Source organism: Polypterus senegalus, chromosome 3 (assembly GCF_016835505.1).
Source record: "Polypterus senegalus isolate Bchr_013 chromosome 3, ASM1683550v1, whole genome shotgun sequence".
Lineage (NCBI taxonomy): Eukaryota > Metazoa > Chordata > Cladistia > Polypteriformes > Polypteridae > Polypterus > Polypterus senegalus.
Genome location: NC_053156.1, coordinates 222,015,578 through 222,038,180, shown reverse-complemented (window position 1 = coordinate 222,038,180; position 22,603 = coordinate 222,015,578). Strand labels below are relative to the sequence as shown.

Here is a 22,603-nt window from a genome sequence, read left to right as displayed (position 1 = left end):
TAAACTTTTATTTCACCTTTAATCATTTTGAAAACCAATTTTATTTTTAATCTTAATCCTTCCCGTTTGGGAAGTTTGATTTGGATTGGATTTACAAATCTGTGAATACTCTGCACATATCTAAATGTACAGGATTGTGCATGTCATAGCTTATGGTTTTTAGCCATACTGACCTGTATTTTTATGTATTATTTCTCTGACTATTGCATTGTTGTAGATTTCATTTAGTTACTTACTTCTCATTTTTTGTGCATTTATTCTGTTTTTTCTGCCTTGGAAGTATTTGTGCATGTTGTTGAATCTAAATCGAACCTTGGGTTAATATGCATGTCAGTTCTTGCACTAACCTGGTTGTAGGCCTCAGTACGAGGCAGGATGGAAATATCATAGGTGGCAGCAAAATGGTTGCGCACTTCTTGGATTTTCCCATAGCGTTCCCTTTTTCTCCATTTGGCTCTTCTATTTTGGAACCAAACCTGCCCAAGAAAGAAATTTTAAAACATTATGTGCTGCAACTGCAAATTGAAAGGCTATACAGTGTTTCTTTGAACAGCCTATCTAGATTATCCCAGAGATTCTTTGGTAGGGTTTAGGTCTAGAAAGAGTGTAGGCCACTGATGCAATAAAAACCTATTGTGATGTTCCTGGAATAATTTGTTGAAGATAATGTGCCTTATGCAATGGTTTATTATTATACTCATGTGTCTATCCGAATATAGATAAAATGCATTTGTGAAGGTATGAACTTGTTCAGCATTGTTGTTGAGATACACCTTGCCATTTAGGCACTCTTTAGTGGGTTTCAGGTGCTCTACTTTTTGGCAGGAAAACATTTTCAGCATCATCACCTTGACATCATATGCTTTTACTGTTGAAAACAAACAGGATGTCTCTATAAACTCATGTTGCTTGCACCAAATTCTAGTCCTTATAGCAAGGTGACGCAGAATGAACCTAGATTTGTCCATCCAAGTAACTGTTTCAATTGTTTAGTAGTTAGGTTTTGATGCTTCTGTCCCCACTGGAAGTGTACTTACGTTTTCTGGCTTCAGCACTTAACATAGCCTTTAACTGTTGTTGCTTATTTAAGACAAATCGTATAAATGGCACATTCTGGCATGACAGTCTACACACCAATGTTTGCAGAATTCAGAAGTGATTTCCCGGTTGTGATGTGTTTATTTGCTTGTATGATTTTTAGAATTCTCCTTTGATGCACAAATTACTTTTTTCCCCACATAATTGCTTGTCGCTGGTTGGTTTTTGCTTTTTGCACCATTCTCTGTTAATGCTTCAAATGTTTGTTTGTGCAGAACTCTTGAAGGCAGCTTTTGAGAGATATTAGAGATCCAACCTGTCTAGCACCAACTATTATGTCATGTTCAAAGTCACTAAGGTCTCTTGTTTTACACATGCCAATTGCCAGTTGAACAGTATCTGATGCCAGCAATATGGATCTGCCATAGTTATACCACAAACAACCATCACATATTGTAATATATATTGTGTTGTAATGTAGGATTTGTGTGAAAATGGTAGTGTAACTAATAAACTCCCAACAATAGCATTTTATCATGTACATTGTACCCAAATGAAGCAATACAGAGGCACCTGACTTTTACTTCACTCTAGTTTAAATTCTCTCTAGGTAAGCACGATGTTAGAAGTGTATAGGGTGGTCCAGATTTAATTATGCAATTTTCATTATGCTATAACTTAAGTTTATTACATAGAAAATCACCCAAATAATCCCAGACCATCGAGAAGTGTGCGAACTGACAACATGAAGAATCGTCTTTGTTTCGAACTGGAATCGTCCCCGCATAAATCAGTCATCCAGACGATCTGGATCTGCATCTGTATAATTGTAGAGGCTCACTAAACCATCCATCCATCCATTTTCCAACCCGCTGAATCCGAACACAGGGTCACGGGGGTCTGCTGGAGCCAATCCCAGCCAACACAGGGCACAAGGCAGGAACCAATCCCGGGCAAGAGTTCAAAATATCAAACCTTGAGCTAGTCAGTTAACTTGCTAGTGTTTAGTGTAGAAATATGGTATGGTAAACGCTGTACAGACCATACAGTTGGGGGCATGCAAAAATTCTTACTAGTTTCTATTCTTTCAGGTGTAATTCTCAACAGTAAAAATAACTCCAAAACTGCACACATTAAAAATAAAATCAGTGATTCTTCACTAAGCCCAGGAAGTAGAAAGTAACTTCTTCCTCTCATGTTTGTAAAATAATGTGAAACTTAAGATAAGCATTTGTTAAATATAATATATTTATATATAATATAAATTTGTTAATATAACAGCCATGTTTGATGTAGTATGGATGCAGTCCATTTTGAAAGAAGGTGGAACAGTAACATAAGTTGTTGTTCTTAAATCAATCATTTTTGCTAAGATGTAGTGCGATATAATTTATCTGTGACAATTCCATCTAAAGAAATAAACTGCATTCAAACAAAAGTATGTTTGCTTGTAAAATCTCTTTAATGTGTTAAATTGTCCTGTTTTATCATGATGTCCAGCCATCTAGCATCTTTTATTAAACTTGCGTTGTGCTAAATTTATCCAGTCACTAAAGGCCCCCAGCCCTGGAGTGCTAATCAGTTATGGATTTTTAGCCAAAACAAGGTTGGTCCATTTTTATTATCAGAAAGTTGTGACCCTTTAATGGACAGAATTTACACAGAACATCTCAACATCTGATAAAACTGGGCAGCAAAAAAGTTTATTTTTTTTGCTTTAGTGGTATTTTCATGTTTTTACTGGTGGTAAGATTATCTTAATAATTCATTACATTTTTTTAATGATCTTAAAGTGACGGACTGTGATGAATACCTGGCAAATGTATCAAGTCATTCATTTCTGGGCAATATTTTAAAGAAATTTTGAATAATGTGTATTGTTGTGATGGTTTTAATACTCCCAACTTTGTTACCTTTTTATAGTTTTTGGATTCCCTGTTTGTTTCTGCACTGATATCTAAGCTGTAGATTAATTCAATGCTAGTGTAAATAGTATTTCTTTATAAACAACAGAAGCTCATTTGGTGTCACAATGTCTTTGTGTGTGTGCACTAATTACTAAATGAATATTTTCACAAATATATAAGGCATAAAAAATAATGATGTCCAAAAGGTGAATTAACACATGTGCATGCTTATATTGTTAAATTTCCTGAAAAGTGAAGTATAGATTTTTGGGCATGTTTGAACTGGAATACTTAAGGAAGTAAAAGGGGAGCAAAACTTAAACTTGAATTTCATTAATAGCTGAATTGAGCCTCTGATTAAGAAAGCAGTTGGACTGAAAATCACCAAGGGAATAAGATGGCTCACTGAACCTACCTGAAAGCTCCAAAAATCTGTCTTTTTTTTCTTTCAGTGGTCTAGTTTAACCGTAAATTGGCCCAGTGTGACGAAATGTGGGTTTGTACATGAACATGCTCTGTGATAGAATAGTACCCTGTCCAGGATTGATTTCTGCTTTGTGCTAGACTCTGTTATGATAGGCTTGAAACCCCCTCTGATTCAAAACTGTGACAAAGCAGTTTTAAAATGGATGGATGAGCATTTGCAGTCATTATTCAAGATCAGTAAGTGTAGATGTACTGTAGAATGGTTAAGGGTAGCTAATAAAAATAAACATATTTGCAAATTTAGTATAGTCTTGCCTTATTACACTCTGAGAGAAGATCATTTGATAATTAACAAAATAATTAATCCATTCAATATTGAATATACTACATTTTTTATAGTGAGTGCAACCAAACAGGGCTTTGCATAATGCAAACGACAGAAGGCCAAAAAGAAAATATTCCTTGGTTCTTGTGTTTATTTTCAGGCTATTGTACCCTTAAAATATTTTGTGTAGCTGATTGCATAGTATTACTGTGGTATAAAGGGATTTAATTTATAAAATAAATGGTTTGGAAATTAAACAATAGCAGATTTGTTAGACTCAAGATAAAGAGGAGTAAAACCCAAATCTTCAGCCTAGTGTAAATATGTTTCCCAGGGAAAATCTATAAAATTAATTTCACCAACCACAGTGACTTCCATGGTGAACAACTTTAGCATAAAGTCATTCAATGTTTTATGTGGCTGCCACTGAATATAACTATAATTGTGCTGCATGCAGTCATATTTTATTGTTTTTACTTAAAGATAATAAATTGTTTTTGATACTTTTTTCAAGGAGATGTTTGTGATCTGATGTCATTTCATCTATTACAAGTAGGATTCGCTTCTGCTTGTGCCATCCAAATCTGTAATATGTAGTACCTACGGTATTACAAAGTGTGCTGGTTTGTTTTGTAGCTATTTATGGTTTTATTAAGACATTATACATACATATGGTGTACATTTGCATATTGTGTTGCATTTCTGCATAACTGGCCTCTTGGTTTTACCTTGCCAGTCCTCAATATCCACAGCAAAGTCTATAACTTGGCATTGCTCCTGATACTCAAAATGCATCACATTTCTCCGAATGATCATTTGATGAGACTGATTAAGCATCCTGCAAGCATTCAGTATTTTTAGACTGTGTAACCTAATGGAAGGGAATGGTTTAAACTGTCTTGTAAATGTTTTCTTGCATTTTCTAATTATTTGTATTTTTGTTTGTTTTAGTTCAAATAAGTATTTATGTGTTGAACTTCTAATTCTTTTCAATAATGTTTGTGAATTTTTATTTTAAAGGAAATGTTTCTATTATACAAAAAGTACTTGCTCTTTTATTACTATTTTTTTTTTAAATTTCATTTCTAAAAGACAAAATATACTCCTACACCAACTAAATACTAAAATACATACTTCAGAATGTTGACATCTGTTATAAGTGATCTTAGTGACACATTTTTGATAGCTTCAGAGATCACTTTAGGTAACTGTTGTATGCACCTTGCATTATTTATATTCATTTAACTATTTTAATATCATCTCATCCAGAAAGTTAGTTGTAGTTAATGCATGACAGTAGCCTGACCTAGATAGCATGTTACAGCACTGCCATATACCTTCCACCAACGAAGAGCTGTGCAATGTATTTACTATAAATGCAGATTATAAAATAGCTCTTCCGGTATTTATGGTTATATCCCTATATATATATATAATATATATATATAAAATCCAACATCTGTATGTCCATCCGCTTTTCATGAAGGAACTACTTATCAGATTTAGATTGTTTTTTTTTTCTATCATTTGCATGAACATTCCAGTTGATTTTGCAACTTCTCTCATTGCGCTATGCATCATAGTTTGCTTGCGGTACCGATTTATTTGCACGAATCTGAAAAAATGTTGCGGCCCAAGGGGACGGGGGAAGGCCCCTCCTCATTCATGCACCAGCCGAGGGGCGTATCTTACATCTGCTTACCAGTAGTTAGTGAACAAGAAAACTACTTAACTGATTTAGATCAGGTTTTTTCTATAATTTGAACATTCCGGTTGATTTTGCAACCTCTGTCATTGCGCTAAGTATCATAGTTCGCTTGCAGGAGCAATATACTCGCACTAATCTGAGCGGAGGGGGAAGCGTGACGTCAGGAGTGGGGAGCTGGGCAGGGCCCTCCTCACTGTCCTTTTTCACTAATGCATGGGTATAGCCACAGGGAGTACTGCAAAATATGTTTCTTTCTTTACACAGGGTTTACATAGAACTTATTGAACTGGTGCTGGGGTATAAACCATGTCATCAAATAAAAAAGTAGCAAAAGCACAATATTTAATACAATTTGATGTATCTAGCACGTGACTTTTCCTACATAAAGCTGCGATTGTAAAATTATGACATTGTCACATAAATATGTCTATATACAGGCAGTATTCATACATAAACATTGATGTTTGTCTGTTCTGAATACATTGCCAGACCCTTTGAGCTACTAGTGCAAAACAATGACTTTCTTTGACTGTAAGAAAAAAGTCAAGCAAAATGACAGCTTTTATTGGCTAACTAAAAAGATTACAATATGCAAGCTTTCGAGGCAACTCAGGCCCCTTCTCCAGGCAGGATGTAATCTGTAATTGATTGTATTGATTGATTGTAATTGACTACCTCTTGCCTGAAGAAGGGGCCTGAATGGCCTCGAAAGCTTGCATATTGTAATCTTTTTAGTTAGCCAATAAAAGGTGTCATTTTGCTTGACTTTTCACTACATTCATAATGGCTAACACAGTACAACACCCTAGTACTGCTTTGACTGGAAGAGTAATATAGAGTGCCTTACTCGTAGGGTGTCCGAGAAACCCAAGAAGCCATCCGGCACAGACAGATAGACTCAAGGGGAATCTCTTGAGTAGGAAGCATTAACTTAGAACATGCTTGCTTTACATGTGGACAATTACATTGTGCATGCTCCAGAAGGGGTGAATATCAAGCGATAGTTTGACTTTTGAGATTGATGGCAACACTAAAAATGTTGTTTATTAAAAAGCTTTGTAATAATAATTGTTTTAATATTAAATATGGCAATGATAAGCAAATATGGAAACATTATACTTATTTAACTAATGTGAATTAAAAGAAAACAATATAAATTAATCAATCATAAATCATAGTTTGATTTTTAACTTTTAAGAACTTGATATGAACTAGGTTTCCATTAACTGCTATTGCCCAAGCAATACTGGGTACTTAAAGCTAGAATACCTACACTTGTGGCATATGTACTTATCTGTGCAAAGCAAAATTTACCAGAGGCATTTTGCCCAAAATTTAGTAAGTTCCCAGCATTTTACAGTACTGAAAACTGTGTCAAGTTTCATTTGGATCGAGTAATTTGTTTTTGGCATAATGTGTCAAATGGAAATGAAATCCAGACACACACACTACAATTCATCAAATTGTGCTCAAGGATGGCTAAAACTTTTAAATCTGTCAAACTCAAAGTCAGAATTTTGACTCCAATGCAATACTTGGGCTATATAAATTCATATGGTACAAACAGCAAAAGTAAAAGTTGAAGTTGCATGCACCACATTAGGTGTAAATTCACGACCCATGTGAAATGTCAAAAATAGTACATTTGGGAAAATATATACACATTATGTTATAAAATATATTATAAAAATGAAGATAAATCCTATCAAAAATGTTATAGATATGCATTACTTTCCTATAAATAATACACCTTAAAAAATGTAGTATCTTTGCTAAATATTAATATAAAATACAATAATACTGTTTTGATTTATAAGTGATAAATTTATTTATTTAAAAATTTATTTTTGTACTTTTAGAAATATTTGATCACTAGTAAAGTTAAGTAAATAGCATTAAACGTTAGTTTTAAGCTTGCATATAGCTTTTAAAATAGCTTTCATTTATAATATTTAGAAATTTAACATTCGTCAATTCAGCGTCACTTGAGACTAGAGTTCATGTAACCATGTAAAACTGGATCTATGTATGAAATAATTTACAGATGAAGTGTTAGCAGTTGTTAAGAGTCCTGATTTGTTTTTTCATATATATATATATATATATATATATACTAGGGGGCTTTGCCCCCTGCTCGCTTCACTCGCCAACCCCCGTGTTTGGTTTTCCGGATACACACTTGTAAGCTTTTTTTTTTCTTTGAATTGTTGCCATTTCATTAGTTTCAATTTCATTTCAGAACTTATGTAAAACAATATTTGGAATCTTTCATGTCCCAATATGCTGGATTTTTTAAATGAGGTCTGTGAGACTTGTGTTTAATGACTTTGTAACATAATTTAGGATAAGTTTCTCTGTTTGGAACTTCAGCACAGACAAAACGATCCACATCATCAGCAGTTAATATTTTTTTTTTACAAAGTAACAAATAAATGCATGCGAGTTAAACCCCATTTTTGAAATTCTCTGTCTTAAACTAATTTGCTTTTGTTTGCGTCAATGTGATCTGTGCTATCTTTTTTTTTTTGATACTGTAGCGACTGACATAATAAAGTGTCAGAAAAGTTCTACTTTAACAATCGCCGACTCTGTCACCCCAAACACAACTTTCTAGCACTCTCTCTAACCCCTCCTCCCACGGGTCTCGACTCCCCTTTACCGCATCAATCGGCACCCAGCTATCAGTCTGCCGTGATGTACTCTGCCCTCCCTCGAATGGACCTAACAGTCACTTAAAAGAAAAAAGGCTTCAGCTTGGCTGGGACGCTGAAATACGTTCAACTGTAACTGCTTTCATATTCTGTACCTTTCTCTGCATATGTATCTCTTTTCTCCACACAGCTCTTTCTTCTTTGCTGAGAGCGTTATTTTACATGACTGCATGTTTTGTTGGCTGTCTGAGCTCTTAATTGATAAGAAGAGCGTGACTTGCAAGACTCTTATGTTCCATGTCCCCGCGAGACTGCCCTGGGACAATCTCTTGGCATCAAGTCTCATGTTTACGGTCCCCGCGAGACACTCCGTGGCCCGTCTTTGTTGTCTCGTGGGCCTTTAAAATGTCTTTCGAGAACTTCCGAGAAGATCACATTTCGTTGCCTGGCTTTTACATTCCAGGATTTTTTTTATATATATAGACAGATTATATATATATATATATATATATATATATATATATATACCTTGATAAAGGGATGTGTCTGTGTATTTATGTGTCTGTCTGGTTGCTGTGTTTCTGTCATTCCAACAAATGGCACATCACAAACATTTGCAGTAATGTATTTTACTATTTCAAGTGTTTGTGATGTGCCATCTATTGGAGTGACAAATGCAGTGTATTTACTACTACATGCATTACAAAATACATTCCAATAGATGGTGCACTGCAAATGGTAACACTGAGGTCTACATTGATTAATGATAGATTTCAACCTGTCTTACATAGGTAGCACAGCTAGTACTATTATAATATTATGTGGTTTGTGTGTGTGTTTTGTCCATTTACAACAAGTGTGATAATAAGGGAGTACCATTCATTAGTTGTTTCCATTTTGCCATTGACTAACAGACAAGAAAATAATGGTTTAAAAGTTAATTTTTTTTTTTTTTTCCCACATGAAATGTGGATGCAGTACCTGTACTCTAGCTTCTGTGAGCTCTGTGCGTAAAGCCAACTGCTCACGGGCGTAAACATCAGGGTAATGAGTCTTCTGGAAAACCTTCTCCAGCTCTTCCAGCTGAAAGGTACTGAAAGTCGTTCTGTTCCTCCTCTTTTTATTTTTACTGGATAGGTCAATGGAGTCTCCGGGCTCCACTCCAATCTCTGAGGGGCTGTCCTTTAGTTTTGAGCAGCCATCCAGTGGAGTATGGCAGTCTGGGGGCAGCATGGGGAAGCCCAGGGTTTTTGAATGTATCTTATCTGCAGCAGCTGACAAAAGAATCAAAGAAAGAATAATTTAAAAAATGAGGTTAATAGCAACACAGCTGCAAGAATGTCAAAATAGTATGATAAATAGCTTTCAGTTGCACGCAGTTGTTTCATCCACTACACTTTCCAAAATCGTTTGTTGTTGTTGTCAGTTCATTCTAAGTTCTAGGCAGCAAGGAGATTACTACTAATATAGTATTCTATAGTATCCGTCTAGACAAGTTAATCGTTTTATTAAATGCAATTATCATAGGGATCACACTAAAATCTAATTTGCTTATCTGTGGCTCACTTTGACCCTTCGAACCAAAACTTCATGCTGCTAATGGCACACCTTTTTAGTTATAATAAGTAAGAAAACACCCCGTGTTTTACAGTAAAGGCCTATGGAATGTACCAGTGTACAACAATGCAGATACTGAACTGACAACAGGTATTACAACATTTAAAAGATGTATTTATTGTTTTAGGTAACTACAGCAGTCACATCCAATCAGTTAGTAATTTGTTTATTATTTTGTACACTAAAACATCACTGATATATATTTAAATACCTAGAGTCTCCTCATAAATGACTTTTGCTCATGGTTTATTTGTAATATTTTGCTTTATCTTGTAATGGATTATTAATTATGTCTGCCTTTGAGATTTCCAAGTAAAGTTCCTTATGGACTGTACAAAGCATCCAGTAAAAAGTTACATCTTTTGAAGATAAAGTAATACAGATATCATAAATACATGCTGAACACAGAAGATGATAAGAAATGATACCATATATTTTAAGTCCTGCAGAGGCAACCACTGTAAGAATATATACTGCAATTAATATTTAGTTAAGAAAACCATAAACATTAAATTACCTAAGAATTATTATTAGATGCTGGCCAAATAAAACTTTACCTAGTTGTGACCTAAAAGTATATGTCTTTTGCGTGAAGATAACAGAAACCAAATAGCAAACTACCTTCCTTTAAAATGAAAGTGTGTGTACATTTTGTATACTTTCACTTTATCAGTATATTACTATTAAGATCCAATAATGAACATTACAATAGTTAACATGTACCTGTGCTGCCTACGTAATACATAAAATAACAAATTACAGCAGATGTTGCTTTGTTTGAACACATACGATCCTTACTTTATGTATTTCAGAATACAAAGTTGGGAACAAATTTAGCTTTCAAGTACCAAAGTTATTTTTTTATTCATTCTGTGTAATCTTTCATGTAATCTAACACAATTACATAGTTAATTTGACAATTCTTTTTGCAATTTTTTTTTTAATTTGACAATTTTATTTGGAAGTAAATGTCTGCCATATTAAGTTGTGAATCAAATTCAAGAAACTAGAAATTAGAACTTACATTATTAGGCTTGAAGAGTATGAAAAGGGTGATAGATAAAGGGAAATCACTGGAATAAATATGAACATAGATTTTACTGCATTTTATTGAAAATGTGTGTGGGTTCAAAAGGTGGTAATAATATTGTTAATTTGAAATCACAATGATAAAGTACATTGATAGTACACACATAAACATGCACATTTCACACAGAAAGCTTCTGGGCTAGCATTTTAACTCAGGACCCCAGAGCTGTAAGGTCGGTAAGCTGTAAGTGGGCCATGATGTTGCCCAAAAATAAGATTTTATCTGTCTGTTTATTTGTTATTTTTTTAACTAAAGTAGTTCCAGTTTCATTCATGTATATTAATGATTAACAAATGCAGTATATGTGCAAATATACCGTTCAAATAGTGTTTAGCTTACATTGTATAATATTGTATTAAAATGTGTATTGATAGGATTACAGTAGTGTTTTAAAATGATATTAAAGTGCACCAATTACAGTTATATAGCTTTAACAATTTATGGAAGTTATCTGAACAGTCAACTTACCAAGCATATATTGAATTGTTCATTTTTTTTAATTTAATAATTTTGACATGAGATGGAAACAAAAATGGAGGATAGAATTAAACAGTCAGTTGTTTTTAACAAAACATTTAAAATCAGCAGGAATATAAAATGTCATGAAAATCTTAAAGACTTGTGATTGCTTTTCTAATAATTACACATATTTGGAGTAAATCAGATGGGAATGCCTTCATAAAATATTTGATTTTTAAAATTAGGTGGTATTTTTTTAAAGAGGAGTTTTTGTTGAAGGAAGGTTACTGAAAAAAATATCTGCCTGAATTATTTATTATTTGACTGGTAGAAATTAATGAACTGACATCTCATTTAGGGTTCCCAACCTGCACTTCACAATGTGGATTTGGAAAAGTGGGAATAAAAATAGATGGTTAAATAGATGGCCAGTTAACTTATTAGCTCCTTCTATTTACAGCCATTGGATAACATGATTACTTACAAATATAAAATACCTGTCTACCAAAGTAACACAAATTATACTTAATACATTATTATTTTTTAATATTGCAACAACTCAAGCAGTGGTAATTTAAACAAATGTATTAAGCCAGGACAATACTTCTATTTAGTGGTATATTTAATATGAAATTTAAACACTTCTGTGTACATTTAAAAATAATTTCAGCATGTTATCTTAAAATATGTGCTATATTGTACATCACCAAGATGACACACTTTTGCTATAGTGTGGATTGTGAACGTACAGATAGTCACTGCTGCATCTCATTGTTTGATACATCTTCAGAAGTTTATCAGCTATGGTATAACTTAATACTGTTAAATTAAATATTATTACACAGCAAAATATGTAAGAAATATATGAAATGCAACCATTGTTGTTTATGTAATGTTTATTCTTGATTTCAGACATAATTAAAAGGTAACCAAGAATCTACTGTAATAACATATTTTGCAACTTATCTATGTATTTCACATTTTTGTGTTTGTTTGAGGTTTGCGGTTGCTGAAATATGTCATGAAAAATCTGAAATGTAATAAATATAGCTAGTTATGGTTAAAAAAACAGCAAGGAATAAACACGGTGTGCTTGTAAGATACATTTCAGAATAATATATGGCAAGTACTGAAGTGGTCAATGGAAAGGCCCCACAGAATACTGTACATCAGCGTTTCTCAACCTTTAAGTATTTGTGACCTGAGTTTTTATAACAGTTTTAATCGCGCTCCCCCTAACATTTTTTTGAAATGTAGATGCATATTTTATTATACCTACTTAACTTTTATCAACATTTATCTAACTCTATATTTATTGTTCTAGTATCAGAATGTAGTTTAAGTTAATTTGTTTTGGTTTCAACAAATGTTTTTTTCATATTTTTGATTCTTGTTTTCTTTTTTTCACATCTTCGTGCCCCCCTTTTTGTTACTTAGTGCCCCCCTAGGGGGGCCCGTCCCACAGGTTGAGAAGCACTGTTGTACATTAGTATGCTATTACATTATATTACAGTTCCTTTAAATATATATGAACACATATATTTAGAGTACATTGAAATTGTTACTTGCATGTCCTACACAACATGCAACACGTTGCCATTCTCTAGTGTAGTGATTAGTGAGTATAACGGTCTTATCTCAAAACATCTGTCTTTCTGTATAAATGCATATACAGTTAAAAATCGCTATCAGCATGTAAAATTAACAATAATAAGGTCTAGAGGATATACTTTTATCACAAATGAACTTAAGTCAGTAAGGTGTAGTTGCAATCTCAGTTACACAAGTTCCTCTTGTTCACATCACCATGTGAATATATACTGAGTACATTTATATTATATTATATATATATATATATATATATATATATATATATATATATATATATATATTACACATACACTCAATATATTAGTGTGTATAACTACTACTACTAATAGTAGCAGTAAAGTAGTAGTAGTATTGTCTTGTGTACAGAGTACAGTGAAAATCTTATCTACATGCCTGCCCAACATGCAAAATATTGTCCCTCTTCAGCACCATGATAAACAGGAATGAATTAATGTAACTTACTTAATTGACAACATAAGTAAATATATTTGTACAAAACTACATTTCTTAATCCTTTTGTAAATTAACTGTAACAATGCTAATAATTTTTAGTGCTATATCCAATATATATCATTATAAAACATAAAGAACTTAAATGTTATTGCAATGTTAAACAGTAAGACCCAGCATACAAACAATTGAATGCTCCTATAAATTATATTAGATTGAATAATTCAAGAGGACCAGTTTTCTTTTTAAAATGGATTATTTTTATTAGGTTTCTCGTGTTTGTATATTTTGAATATTCAGAATGGAAGACAATAAACTAGGGAGTGCATATTGGTTAGTCAAGTAGTAATGAGTGCAGTTTATGCAATTTTACACAAATGCTGGGAAGGAAATAGGCTTTTCTTTTGTTATTTTGAACCTTTCTAACAGAATGCAATTAGTTTTGCCATATTTAATGACACCAAAATGGATAGATTGATGTGCAGTGTAAGATGCCTAGAAATTCCATCATGTTTAGTTTTTTTAATAATTTTAATATTTAAATTCTTTTGTGTTCCTGAAAATGTACTTTTTAAAGAAATAAACTTTTAAACTTTGTGAACTCAATACACCCAGATTAAGTCCCATCTGGAAACAGAAGAAATAACAAACATGAAAATAAGAGGAAGCACTGTGTATTAAGGGTTAGGAATAAAAAGGAAAATAAACTGTCCAAATGCAAGAGCTGAAACGTGAGTGTATCTCTGTGTTGACATTCAGGCAACTCCAATTGCCAAGCTACATTATTTATTTATTTATTTATCTGTTTATTTATTTACTTTTTGGATAGATGAGCAATGCTTTGATGAATACTAGTAAGGTTATCTACAGTTATATGCAAACAAAATGAACACTTTTTTTATTTCTAAAGGTCTTAATTCTTATTTCTTACATTATTATTGAAATGAAAGCATTACTTGTTAATAAAATGCCAATACTTTGTGCTTTTCTATTTAAGTTACAAATAATTTTCATTATATTTTATTTACAGTTAGTATAATAATTTAGAAGCATTTACTTACTGAATATGACAATTAATACACATTTGTATCACTGTGCTTTTATCAAGTAATGTAAACACCACTATTATTTAGAGCGATAAGTGAGGTGTTTAAGATTTCTTTTAAACTAATTTTTTTTTAGCAGATGGTATATTTTTATTGTATATTACATAATATCAGAATCCTTATTGTTGTGTTTGTCACAGAATAAATGGTTTCCTTTTAAGTGACAAATGAACTGGAAGTTTGAAATATCAACATACACATTTCAAATATTTAGTAACATTAAATGGGAATTGTGAGATGCAGAATAGGAATCCTTATCTGATCTTATTAAGCAGGTATGACTTACAAAGAAGCCTGCCACTACACACCATAACATGTTGCAAAATTAAACAAAACGTTCTGGTGTTCAACTTCTTCAGAAAAATGTTAGATTTGATTAATTTCTTCACTAGGTACCCACATTCAATGATAATACAATTGACTTTTAGTGCCTTTTCACTCCAGAAGCTTAACTCCTAATAGCAATACATTAGTGAGGATGTATTTTAAATCATTTGTATAAATTATCCTAACAACGTCATTTGTATTAACATCACAGTTTTTAAGATATACCTATTAAAGTAATATTTTTATTCACACCGGATCTTTAGGATTAATCCTGAACTAAACTATCTCATCAGAGTAAATGGTTGATGGCTTTCATTTACAAGGATCATTGTTTTAAAGTGACAGGCCCCCATAGAGCTTAGATTCCCTCAGCCTAGTGAGATTCATCGTAATTTTAAAATTTGTGTTTTAACAGAATAACAACTCCATAAACCTATATAATAATTTGGGAGAATTCAACAAAAAGTTTGGAAGTAAAAAAACTGAATGCAGATCGTATTAAATTATTTTATTTATCAAGGGTTCTTTCTACCTTTGTTTCCAAATTGTCTTTCAAAAATTGGAATATCCATCCATCCATCCATTTTCTAACCCGCTGAATCCGAAACCAACCATTCTTAATTCAAATTTAATTCATCCTATTTATGAAAGGTTTATTTTGTCAATTATAGTATACTAGATAATAATGAAATAATGAAGATAACAAAATGAATAATAACATTCGTATTCCTATAGAAAGTCTGAGGGCATTTACCTCCATAGGAAATTGTGGTTCTGTTTTTTGCAGTCTATAAAGTTACTGGTCTTCTTAGTGGTTTGTACTTGTTGTTCATTTTTCTAGTATTGCTTATATCCAGTGCTAAAAAATGGAGGGATCCTTGCCCCTTTTACTTCGGAACCGCTTTTTCCGTTACAGGCGAATGATGAACAGCGCCTTCATAGAGTAACTGAAGAAATTCCATACAATTAAAGGAAAACGTGTATATTACACGTGAAAATACAGCCGTTTCCCGGGTGAATCTTTTTATCTTGGGCTGTGCGGCTTGTCAATATCTCTGCACGTTCTTTCCAGCCCATATACTTTATATTTATGTATGCGTAATAAGCGAGTTTTCTTCTGTAACGGACAACGTTAAAACTGTTCTCACAATTTAAATGAGATCATATAATTTAATAAAGCAGCGCATAATAAACAAGATCATTTAAGGAACATGAGTTAAAAATATTGCAGGTTGTACAAATGTATTAGTGATTTATAACCTAAATTAAAGCGAATGTTAAATGTTGGTGCTCTGTTTATTCTAAACATAAAACAAAACATTGTACTTATATGTAGGGTATACAGCTCTCTGAAGATCAGCAATACACCTTTTTAGGGCTGGGACAAACAGTTTAGAAGTAGTTTAAAGTAAACGTAACTCGAGCCTATAATACATGTGTTTAGACTAGTCGGACCAGTATCTGAGAGACAGGCGGACCGCCACCCTCTGACCTTCGACCTTTCGCATTTAAAGTCTTGACTAATTGTAATTAAGGCGTCAGAAACCAGATAAACCCAAATGACACTTTTATCGTTTTTGCCCGGAACGATACTGACATTATAGCTGTTTGATCCAGAGCCAGTGAAACAGTAAATGCAGCTCATGGTTTTTCATACACTATGAGACTTGTATTTGTGTATTTCTTTCAACGTCTGGTTTCAGTTTGGCATATGAAAAGAAATATTCATTTCCTTATTTGCAAATTTTAAGATATCTGGATTTTTCTGCCATTTTAATGAAAAATGTCGGGAATGCAAGACCTCTACATAACGCCCAGTCTACTTTGGCGCACCAAATTGGTACACCAAGTTTCCAAAATGAAAATCTGATGACAGCAACTGGATATGAATGGGTTGTGTTTATCTGCCAAAATAACAACATGTTGTAGAAATACAGCCCTGTTAACTAATATCATCTAGATGAGGGGTTCTGCTTTACTAGCATTACATCAACGCCGAAATAAAGACCAGTAGCACTTTTCAGTAGTTAGCGCTCGAAGTAAATCGGTCATTGTTTATTGTTATCCCCAACATAATAAACAACTTATAGTACACACACTTTAATGCGGTACTTTTATTAAAACTATCCATAAGAATAAATAATGAGTGTGTGTTTGTAACTCACATTATAGCTACGTGCGATCTGCGGCCGCGGAGGGAAATCGTGGGGCTATAAGAATATCATTCAAACAGGCTCAAGTTTAAGTGACAAGTATGCAAGGAAATCAAACATTAGCTATGGGCTCTTCTGTTAACGGTTAATAATGGTCACGCTGTTTGGTGAAGCATGTTATATCGAACTGTCTTCTCGCCAGCATTTAAAGACAGAAAATAGTATCAAAAGAATGATCACGTACTGGCTCATGTGATGACATTACCGACGCTTTAATGACAAGTGTAGCACTAATACACTGTAATATTCACTCGATCTAAAACGTGGCGTACTGAAAACCTATTTTACCCAAAAAACAAAATGAGGTAAAAGGCGGAACCTATTCCGACGGAGTGGAAACATTCTGTTTAGTGAAATTCGAGTGCTTAATGGTTGGCCAAAAGAGAAACGATGATTACAAAGATAAAGACACCGAATGTAACTTGAAATTAGGTCTCTTGGGATTAGCGATGGTTTAAAAGGCTGTAATCATATTTCTCTCTGACAGCGAAGAAGAGGCAGTTTTCAAGCCATGTTACTGTTTATTGCCAAACAAAGCCTTTCATATATTTTTGGTTTTGTACATGGCACCAGAAGCATTGCACTACTTTATAATAAAACTAACACATCTAAAAATGTAATTTTCAATGTAGCTTTTATACTAATAATACTATTAATTAAAAATACAAACACGAAGTCATTTAGCTTCTTGTGTATATTTTAGCATTGTGTGCTTTCATTTATCTCTTATACACAGGAAATAATTTAAGATACATTAATAACCAGGTTATCTTGCATTAATATCAATTATTTATAATAATTATTTTTAATTTGAAATTGTAAGTGTTGTTATCTTAAAAATACTGAAATGAAACATTAAGATTTCCTGGAGACGAACTGGCAGCTTGTTTATGGATTGTCATGATTAGTCAGCGCGACCGCTGTACTCGCGGATCCTAATTTGTTTCTCTAACATGCTCCGTTGGTCAAATTGATCTCCTATTACCAAATTTCCAGATGATCTTAGAAAGATTAAATATAATAATGCTACTGATTGCGTATTTTTTTTCAAGAACAGTAATAGCGTGTCGCATAAACGGCAATTCTAAAAATTGTGGAAATATAAATATGAAGTACAAAAATACCTAGCTGTCCGCCTCTGAACACACAAGCATGTTGTGGTGATGTGATGATATGATGATGTAAGAGATGCACGCTTGGCTTCCACAAATGTTTTTCTTGCATCACATTCGTCAGAAAACATTTGCTTTTTGTTCGTTTTTCTTTTCTTTTTTTAGTTTACAGGTTATAGTCACATTTTCATTCAGATGCAGAGCTTGTGTGTTTGAAAAATCTGCTTATAAGCAATGTATACAGCTAAACTATACAAATATAGCATTATATGTTCAAAAAATTGACACAAGTGAATGTACAAAAGTATAAATCAGTGTACATACCGCTGCTAGCGTGACGTGGAGTTGAAAATATAAAAATATCCCAACCATGCATCTTTTCTGAATTTGGTAATATTTTTCAGTTTCAAGCAAATGTTAACGTTTCATCAACTTTTCCAACACCATATTTCTTCTCAATGCCATTTTCATTATGCAATTAGAATTGATGAATACAAGTTTCAATTATGTTTTGAAGGGTTTCGAAGATTCAGGAATCACTTTTTCTAAACCGTCATATAACAACTAACAGTTACGTGACCGACGCTGCTTTTATTATTATTGTCATACTATTTTTTTTAAATATATTAATGAAAATGTGGTGCTTCATGTTTGACAAGAAGGGATGTTTAGTATTTTTTCAGATACCAGAGTAATAGTGTTTCGTTCAAAATGTTTAATCTTCTGAAATGATTAAGATATGCTCAATGCGGAAGGCTCATATGTAAATAAATATATTTTGATTTACAGCACGTCAGAGGAAAGTTATGAAAATGCCGATAAGATACATATCGGTTAAAAATGAACTCGTTCAAAGTGTGTGAAGTGTTTGGGATGATGCTTTTGATAGATTTTAAAAAATGTGTTTTTCTGTGAATACTGATTTAATTGTTACTGTTATTTACACGTTTCCTCAGTCTTAGTTATATAGGAGAACATTTGGCATATATATACGCCAACTTTAAAATTACAGTCAATTTGTAACGGAACTCTAGAGATGCTGGTCAGTATGTTTTTGATCTGAACCTCTTTTCCTTTCTTTATTTTAACAAGAAAATTGCCCTGATCTCATTCAGAGAGATTCGACCACGAAAGGAAATCGGTGCCAGTCCTCTGTTCAAAACGGAGATTTGTGGTTATAGCGCAAATGTTTAACATGAACGCAGAAACAGAATTCGGTGTGTTGTCACTATGTGGAGTTTTAAGAAGCCACCAATAAAATTCTAAGGAAGAAAGGGCAGCATATCTTTGAATAAGATTGTTGTTTTGCATACTACCTATCTATCTAAGCGTCATAAAAACAGAATGGTCACTTTGCAACGTACTAAATCGAAGTTTAAGACTATGTAATTCTCAGTAATATACATTAAAAAAAGGTTTATGACTTATAGTTTCAGAAATCTCACCAAAATAGCAAGACATCTTCCATAGTAAAAAAAAGCATAATGAATTTGACATTTATTACAGTCATTGTACCCATATAGATACTCAGACTTGAGTTACCTGAGACAGGGTAGTAGTAGTAGTTTGGAGATACAGTGTATATATATATATATATATATATATATATATATATATATATATATATATATATATATATATATATATATGTGTGTATGTATGTGTGTGTGTGTGTATGTGTGTGTGTGTGTGTGTGAATAAAATAGAAAGTAAACGAAGAGCGGAAATGGATGGGGGTGGGGAATAAAAGGGAATAAAAAACAACTTTTAATGTTTAATGTGCGATCTCTTATCATTTCTTTGCAATAAAAGAAAACTTGAACACTATAAGGAAGCCCTTTAAAAAAATATATATATAAAAAAAAACATGGTCGACTGCTCTCAGGTTCATAGTACTTTTAATTAAAAAACAGAGCTGGTCTTATCCTCTCAAAGGGAAAGGAGGCTATAGTGAATGGATTGACGTGAACCTGACTTATTAGTCAAATATATTTTGATAATATGCTTTTAATGTTTCCCAGTTGACTTAGTTTGCAGTTGGTAACTAGCAAAGAAAGTGACATATGAAGCAGCTGCATGTGAATTATGCATTTGCTGTTTGCATTTTTTTTCATGAGCTCTATTTTGCAAAGAAAATCATATAGTGATCTAAACAACTTAATCCCAAAGGGAGCTTGAAAGCAATTGAAAAGTTTTGCTTTTTAAATTTTTTGGTTCTGAATAAATATTAAAATAATGTTAATAAACCTTACTTTACTTGAACTCCACATTGAAAGGGTTACATTCCTAAATAAATGTATTTACGAGCGAAAAATGCAGGTTAGCAATGTAACTGTGAATTTGTTAAAAAACGATCTTTTCTTCGAATCTTACTATTTTGCTGCCGAGTACATACTTACTTTGAAAAACTGTAATAACGGTCACCCGACTGTTCTACTAAGGCGTTTTCAAACACTCCACAGCACTCTCAGCAAGTTAATACTTTTCATGAATTAAAATACCTTTTGTAACGTATATGTTATTAAAGATTTCCAAGTGTTATATTTCAGTGGATATATGGTGAGTGACCTTATACAATAGCTATGCCTGCATTACTTCACACGTCTGCGTAAACCCCTATAGGCCAACAAATTAGAACTTTGTTTTACTTTTCTTGTTACAATTATATTTCCGGAGATGATCACTAATTTGTCTTAATAAGAGTTCTTTATAAACGTTTAATCATTAACACAGAAATAAAAATCCCTGTATGAAGATCAGCACGTGAAATTATAGTAGTAGTGAACATGTTTAGCAATTTCCCGAAAATATATGAGCTTACAGAATAACTGAAAATGTTTGTTTATTCTGTAAAATGAAGGGACATTATATTGTAGATTTTAGTACGTAAAACGTTTTAATCCTCAGGCAAACCTTAATTCCTTCAAAATATATGGTATATAGTTGATTCATATACAATAATATAGACGTTGTAGCTACATTCATGAAGTCTGCAGAAATGCCAGTTGAACTACGCGTGCCTAATGCTTACCGTCAGGGCTACTTTCGTAGAAGTCATTTTTGACGTTTCCTGCTCCACTTTTGTGTCCCTGCAAAGCGATACCCTCCATGTATTTGTGCTGTATCTTACCGGGCGAAGCCCGTGGGTTTTGCCCAGCTGAACCGGGATGTCCAAACTCTGCGGGGCTGGTGCTGAATCTCCCAATTCTCTCTGGGCTATAGAAGTCGCCCCTGTGGCCTTGCCGAAGGTGTGGAGGATGCGGGCGGCTCTGCAGCTCAGCTCCAGGCGGGAATGACCCAGAATTGGGCTCCAAAGCCGTGATTCCATCCGAAGACGACGTCCTCCTCCTGGAAGGTGACAGGAAGGACAAGCAGTTCTCTGCTTCCATCTCCGACCCGCCTTAGACTTCGCAAAAAATCTGGAGGCTTATTTTGAGTGAAAACTTTTGTGGATTTTTTTCTCTCTTCTTTTTACTCCTTCTCCTCTTCTAGTGGGTGGGATTTAGGAGATCAGAAACAAAGACCCCATAAAAGCACGAGAGGGTCCAGGCGCACTGTGACTTAATCTCTTAAAAATCACATCACGTGTGGTTCCTATCAACCCAATTAACTGTTTAATTCCACTCTGCTTTGGTTACTTAAGCAAACAGATTAGAACAAGAACAAAAACTTGGAGACCACTCTGTAGAAAAACGAAGTCTTCAGGTGGACATTTAATCTTAAACACGTGACTGGTGTAACCTTTCTCTCCAACTGCAAACTGGCCATAGTGGAACGGACCAACGAGGAATTTGGGCTCCTCACAAATAAGAGAAGCAACCCACTCGGTGAGATTGCTGCCCCTGGGAGTTTGACTGATGCAGAGAAACTTGCTGGAGAGCTTATCTCCCCTTTGATTAACCTTACTGAAACAGAATACTAAATGTGTAATACTGCCATAGATGCTATAGTGCTTTGTTATTATTAAATAAATGGCATTTAGTAAAATTACGGGATTTCGTAATTCTGCCGTGTAAAAACGTTTTCGTGAATATCGGTTAAACTGCTTTTTTCATCAAAGCGACACTTATTTGACTTTTTAGATCCAATATCTCAATTATGATGCACGCATTGCGCATAATTATTATTGTATCTTTTTCAAACCGTTCTTAAGTATTGCATTTAACTTATTTTAAAACCAATTGGATCTGCAGTATGCGCAGCCTTCAGCGTGGGATTTGGTAATATTTAGACCTTTAAAACCGATAGTTTTCAGTATCATTCTGTTTATGATAAATACTTCTATGTGTTTAATTATTTTCGCTAAAAATTATAAGTAATGTTGTTATGTTACTTACGAAGTTATTCTTCATTTTAGCAGCTATCGTAAGTTATTTAAAACTACGAAGAGCTTTCCCGGAAAGAACATGATTTAAAAATGCAGTTATAAAGCTGCGAATCTCTAAAAGAAAAACAAAGACGCATTTTAAGTTAACAAACCAACGTCGAAAGGAAAATAAAACAAAGAAAAACTTTAAATGTAAAACAAATATCTTCATTTCGGCTGTCTTAGACTTGATTTCA

The 22,603-nt window shown here is 33.4% G+C and overlaps 1 protein-coding gene across 1 annotated transcript in view; it reads right to left on the bottom strand.

Moving 5' to 3' along the window:
• Nucleotides 1–21,681, bottom strand: part of alx3 (ALX homeobox 3) — a 35,319-nt gene extending 13,638 nt beyond the window's left edge. Inside the window, exons 1-3 of the mRNA XM_039748540.1 lie at nucleotides 21,072–21,681; nucleotides 9,037–9,329; nucleotides 348–476 (exon numbers count right to left, since the gene is read on the bottom strand). Coding sequence (XP_039604474.1) covers nucleotides 348–476; nucleotides 9,037–9,329; nucleotides 21,072–21,429 — 780 coding nt within the window. The 5' untranslated portion in view covers nucleotides 21,430–21,681. The remainder of the gene's footprint in view (nucleotides 1–347; nucleotides 477–9,036; nucleotides 9,330–21,071) is intronic.
• Nucleotides 21,682–22,603: the final 922 nt, after the last annotated feature.